The following is a 5,588-nucleotide window of genomic DNA, read 5'->3' as shown; positions in this document are numbered from 1 at the left end:
AACCTTATTTTCAATAAGCAATCCTGAAAAATATTGGGGGGTGCTTAACTTTTTTCCAGGTGTATATTATATAAAGCCGAGCGCAATTTTAGTGTGCCGGACTGCGAAGCAGAGGTTCTATGGTCCGCACTTTTGGGCCATAGGTGCGTTATACGGGTGATGATCAAATACCATTATTTGTTAAGACAAGAATAGCTCAAGAGTCAATCGTGTTTTCCTGTTTTCCCTCTAGTCTGTCCCGTGGTGAATCAGCGGTAAATTTATGAACTTACAATGCTAAAATCCGGGATTAGCTTCCCCGCTTTGGACAGAGTGTAGATAGCTCATTGTGTAGCTAAGAGAACAACCCCCTAGCTGCCATTTAAAAATTAGGGATAACTAGTGCAAATAGCCTTCGTGTAGCATTGCGCGAAAATATAACAAACTGACAAAAACTAGAAGTATATCATATGAAATTTATTTAAAGTACTAAATTTAGCTTGTACACTTTTTGCCTGATAGTTTGTTACTCGTAAGATATAATGATAGAATTGAATTCCAGTAAGTTAACAATTGAAATTCATATCTGTTAGTTGTTATTTTAGTTTTAACTCAGGTGATTCAGCTTTATTGTTTTTTTACCTTACATTCTCCTTTAGACCCAGAAATGGTGTATAACCTAATTCTTTCCATTGCTCCTAAATCATTTAAAAACCAGCATGAGTACTGTGATATCGCAATACCTTAAACTAGCTTCCACTCGCGAATTTACCTTATGAAAAATAAGAAAATGCATGTTCAGTTCTTTATTCAAAGTGCGTAGAATCACTAGGCTTGGAATTTGGCTAGGTAATGATTAAATAGAGCGCCTTTACAATAAAGTAGATAGCCATTGAACTATTATTTATTTTCTATAAGTTTCGCGTACTTTTGTTTTAGCTGGCAGAGCTTTGGCTACGTACCAGCATTGCAAATTTATTGAAACATCAGCGGGGATCAATCATCATGTTGACGAACTTCTGGTAGGAACCCTTAGTCAAATTCGATTAAAACGCTCTCAAGCGGACAGACCAGTTAAGAAGCGGAACTCTGTGAGTTTGGACAAGATGTTCACAGCAGCTAGCTCCTCCAAGAGTAGAGGCAGAATGAAGCAGTTATTTGGAAAAGCCTACCGTAAGTCCAAGTCATGTGTAAACCTACAGGTAATTTAATTCACGACCAACCAACCGGAAGTTACATTATATAGCTCTCTATATTCAAGTTATCGACCTTACCCATTGAATATTACTTCTTATTTCGTTAACAAATGATATGGAGATTAGTAATGAATGAAAGATAAGAAAATAATGGTTTAAATAAGAAAGATTTAAAAGCAGTTGGGTATTACTATTTAAGTAAATGTGAAAAGATGCAAACTTATTTATAAGTGTGCGGATTCGAGGTTTAAGACAATTAAATGTTCCGTCAAAAAAAAGGGGGAAAGAGATAACGTTCTCGTAAAAAAGACCAAGTGGTCAATTATAATTCAAATTATTTACACATGGTTTTTTCTAATTGTAGTAAAATGAGTTTTTCTTTAAAAAAATTGTCGGAGTGAAAAAAATATATTTAAAATGAAACGTCAATCAAACTGATTGTCTTTTTCTTTTTTGAGGGATGGGGGGGCAACCTAGTGAAGTTTTCTACTTTTTGCGTTTAGTTTTTAATAACACGTATGTATATTATGTTTATGAAGTTCATTGTACAAACGGAAGATTAACTCTACCATTGAATAGAATGGGAAAATATCTATTAAAACATGTCTGTACTTTATATGATTTTTATCTGATAATTTGTTTCATTGTTGGGTATGTCATTGTTGCAATTTGTTAGTGTACGTCATTATTTGAAAAACCTGAAATATGCACATCTGATAATTTGTTATATTGCTACGTAAATCATTGTAGAATTTGTTAGTTTATGTCATTGTTTGAAAAGTCTGAAATATGCATATCTGATAGTTTATTTGTTTTATTTCTGGGTGTCATTGTTGAAATTTGTAGCTTACGTTATTATTTGAAAAGTCTGAAATATGCACTGCTTTAAAATTCAAAACGGATCTCGAAACATCGAAGTCTTATTTTGACATTTACTATACTGTTTTGAATAAGTTTTTCTACTTTAAATATGTAGATAAACAATTCGACACGTTTCTCTATTTTTTAATTTATAAAAAATGTTTGATTCAGATAAAAATAATTTATCATATACCAATTTATCAGTACTACGTGCTAATTACTTTTGTCATTACATTATTAGTCACATTTTCGTCAATGTTTGATTCAGATAAAAATAATTTATCATATACCAATTTATCAGTACTACGTGCTAATTACTTTTGTCATTACATTATTAGTCACATTTTCGTCAATAGCCTTGAAGGTGGTGAACTTTACAGTCACCGAGGCGTTGACAAATGAAAAAAGTTACCCAAACAGTCGGTATCAATTTGAATAATCATAACAGAAAATAAAAGTACAATTTAATGCTCATATTCTAGAAATCACGTAAAAAAGGGGAACATTGTGGGTGAGGAAAAGACATCTCAAAGTACCTTACATAGAAAAACAAATGTTTAATTTATTGCTCACTTTGCTTTCTGATGAAAAAAATTGTGCTCGGTCTTGAGTGTAAAACAAAATTTTAAAAATTGCAAATTTTTTTAATCTTTTTATAGAAAATACATATGAATTGATATATACTAAGTAACATCTAAAAAAATTAAATACTATATATGTGAACAAAATTTGTGCAAAATGATCACCATCTACACTATGAATCTGGGTATTAAATACAAGGGTAAAAAAGACAAAGAAAATTACACAAACAGGTAAAAAAACTCAAAAACTATTTTGGGAAACATCATCAATAACGGCTAAGCCAAGCAACTATAGCATATAATAAATAAACTTAGTATTCCGAAAATTGTTTGATTTCGAAGTCTAAGTTCAAGAGAGGTCCAGTTCAATCTACACCTTGATCAACGCGTGTTACTGGGTTATACTAGTTTCGGAGAATTCCACTTCTTATCAGTAACCCTGAATACAAGTTAACCAAAGAGAGATAGCTGGATCTACATCATAGAGAACAGTATCAAACATATTGTTGGTGTGAACGGTCTTTATAGTCACTATGAGAAAAACCTATACACCAACAATATGTTTGGTGCTATAGCATATTTACGAACTATAAATTCATAACAGGGTTTACGCGTGTATGTGATAATAAAAAAGTAAAATGCCTCTTTCGGAAATTATCATTCTATACCATACCTAAAACACAAGACTTGTTTGTTTTTATCTGTCTTTTATTTTTACCAGTATCTTTATTACCGCCCCTGCTACGCTATATCTCATACGCTATTTGGTTAAATTAGCTAAGCCTATTTTTAATCAACTTTCCAAGCTAGTGTGCGATGAAGTACGGGGACATGAGAATCAATGATTAGATAATATTTAAAAAAATAATATAATTACAATTTACGGACTTATTTAATAAAAGATAAACCATTATAGCGATAATCTGTAATATATCAGACAACTTTTTTAGGTATGTATCAAAATATTTTCTATTTTTTAATATCTAATTGAGTATTCTCTCAACCATTTTCAATAAACTTAAAACATTTTAGATTGAACTAATTATTAGATTTTTTCTAAATTGGATCAGTTTAGTTTTTATCAATTTAATAACTTATTTCCAAATGGAACTAATTATTAGTTTCTGTTGCAAAGTGAAAGAGTTAGTTTCTCAATTGAGAGATAGCAGATTTTTCTAGGTTGGACCAATTTAATTTTAGTCGACTTAATTGTTTATATGTTTCTTGAGTGAGATATTTTTTCCTTGCAAAACGGATAATGTAGTAGTTTTTTCTTTCCTCAATTGGAATAATTAGGTTTGTAACTTAATTTTTCTCGAGATATAAACAGAAAGTCTTTTGCAAAATAGATTACTTAGTCTCATAGATTGGATTAATTACATTTCCTAATCGGGATTAGTTTTTTTATACATAAATATTAGATAGGTTTCTCAACATCGAACTAACTAGCAGAGTTTCAAGTTGTAATAGTTAATTATTCTGCATGAAATTGGGTTTTGCTAAATTGCATTAAGTCTATGATAGTTAAGCAATGTTTTCTAAATTGGACTACTTTTTATAATATATTGAACAAGCATGCTTTTAAAGACAATCTAGTTAGTAGATGTAAAAAGTTACATTCTATAGATGGGATTTAGTTTTTTAGATCGTACTAAATAAGGTTTTGAGATTATTCTAGCAAATCTGTCTTTTATATTCAGTTAGTAGGGTTTGGAGTTCCAACTACGTAGGCGATATTTCTAAATTGGACTCGTTAGATATTTGTAGATTGTTTTTCTCATTTGAAATATTTTAACCTGAAAAAAGCTAGAATAAAAAAAATATATAATGATTATATTCGTGAACAGAGGGTTACACAACAGTCAACATTTACATATGGCAATATACCACAATGGAATTTAAATTTGTCAATTAATGAAGCACAAAGAGCTCCATGTTTTAATCGTTTTAATATAACCTTAATCTGTCATGAAACTTCTAGACCATTTTAACAAAAACCATCAACTAAAGGATGCTTTCATACTTCCTATCTAGAAATATGAAAATTATCAACAGATGGCGTTACAAATTTAAGAAACTGGATAAAAATTACAATTAATACATCCCAGAAAATATTGTAATAAATCAGTAGCATTTTATTACTCAAAACGAAAGCTTAACTTTTGCGAAATAAAGCATAATATTAAGAACGAGATGGTTTTCCTCACTAAGCCCTCATACTCAATTCTTAAAAGTATTTTAAATAAATTGTATCAATTCAAAAGTTTAAGTCTGTGTTAGGCTAACAAATAAAATTACATTAAATTAATTACATAAAAAAAAGACATTACAGGATTCGAAACAATTTAAATTACACAGTATAAACTGCCTGATAACCAGACTTCTGTAAGAAAAGTGTAAAATAGCATTCCTACTGTGTCTTGCTGTTGACGAGAGGTTTCGTTCAATTCTAGAGCTTAGCAGGTCAGATGTGTTATAGTCTCTTATTCAAATGCTCTTGCTATGCCTAGTTCTAACTGAAAGTTATTTAAATACATAAGTATAAAACATTACGTTACGTATTATTTAACATAACATTTTGGGACAACATGGGACCTATTTGTCCATCTTGGCTGTTTCATCCTCAAAACTAAATTAAAATGATTAAATAATAATAATAAACAAATTTTAAACTCAGTCCTTTTCATTCATATACTTATCAAACTTTTTCTTAAACTCACTTACATCTACTGCCTCTACAACATCTGAAGGCAACCCATTCCAAAGGCCAGTCACCCTGTTAGAAAAGTAAAACTGTTTCAGAGATTTCAGCCTCTCCTCGTATTACAACCCCTCCATCCCAGGCACCATTCTAGTAACCCTTTCCAACAATTCAATGTCTTTCCTAAGGTAAGGAGACCGAGACTGAACACAATATTCCAAATGTGGCCTAACCAGTGACCTGTAAAATGAAAATATAACCTCTTTAGAC

The 5,588-nt window shown here is 30.7% G+C and overlaps 1 protein-coding gene across 1 annotated transcript in view; it reads left to right on the top strand.

The window, feature by feature from the left end:
* The window catches only part of LOC106460683 (GTP-binding protein REM 1-like), a 17,918-nt gene extending 15,800 nt beyond the window's left edge, over positions 1-2,118 (top strand). The window contains exon 4 of the mRNA XM_022387461.1: positions 919-2,118. Within this exon, the coding sequence (XP_022243169.1) occupies positions 919-1,190 (272 nt within the window). The 3' untranslated portion in view covers positions 1,191-2,118. The remainder of the gene's footprint in view (positions 1-918) is intronic.
* Positions 2,119-5,588: the final 3,470 nt, after the last annotated feature.

This window comes from Limulus polyphemus, unplaced genomic scaffold (genome assembly GCF_000517525.1).
Source record: "Limulus polyphemus unplaced genomic scaffold, Limulus_polyphemus-2.1.2 Scaffold816, whole genome shotgun sequence".
Taxonomy (NCBI): Eukaryota; Metazoa; Arthropoda; class Merostomata; order Xiphosura; family Limulidae; genus Limulus; species Limulus polyphemus.
Note: the sequence above shows the minus strand (reverse complement) of the source record. Positions and strands in the feature narration are given on the sequence as shown.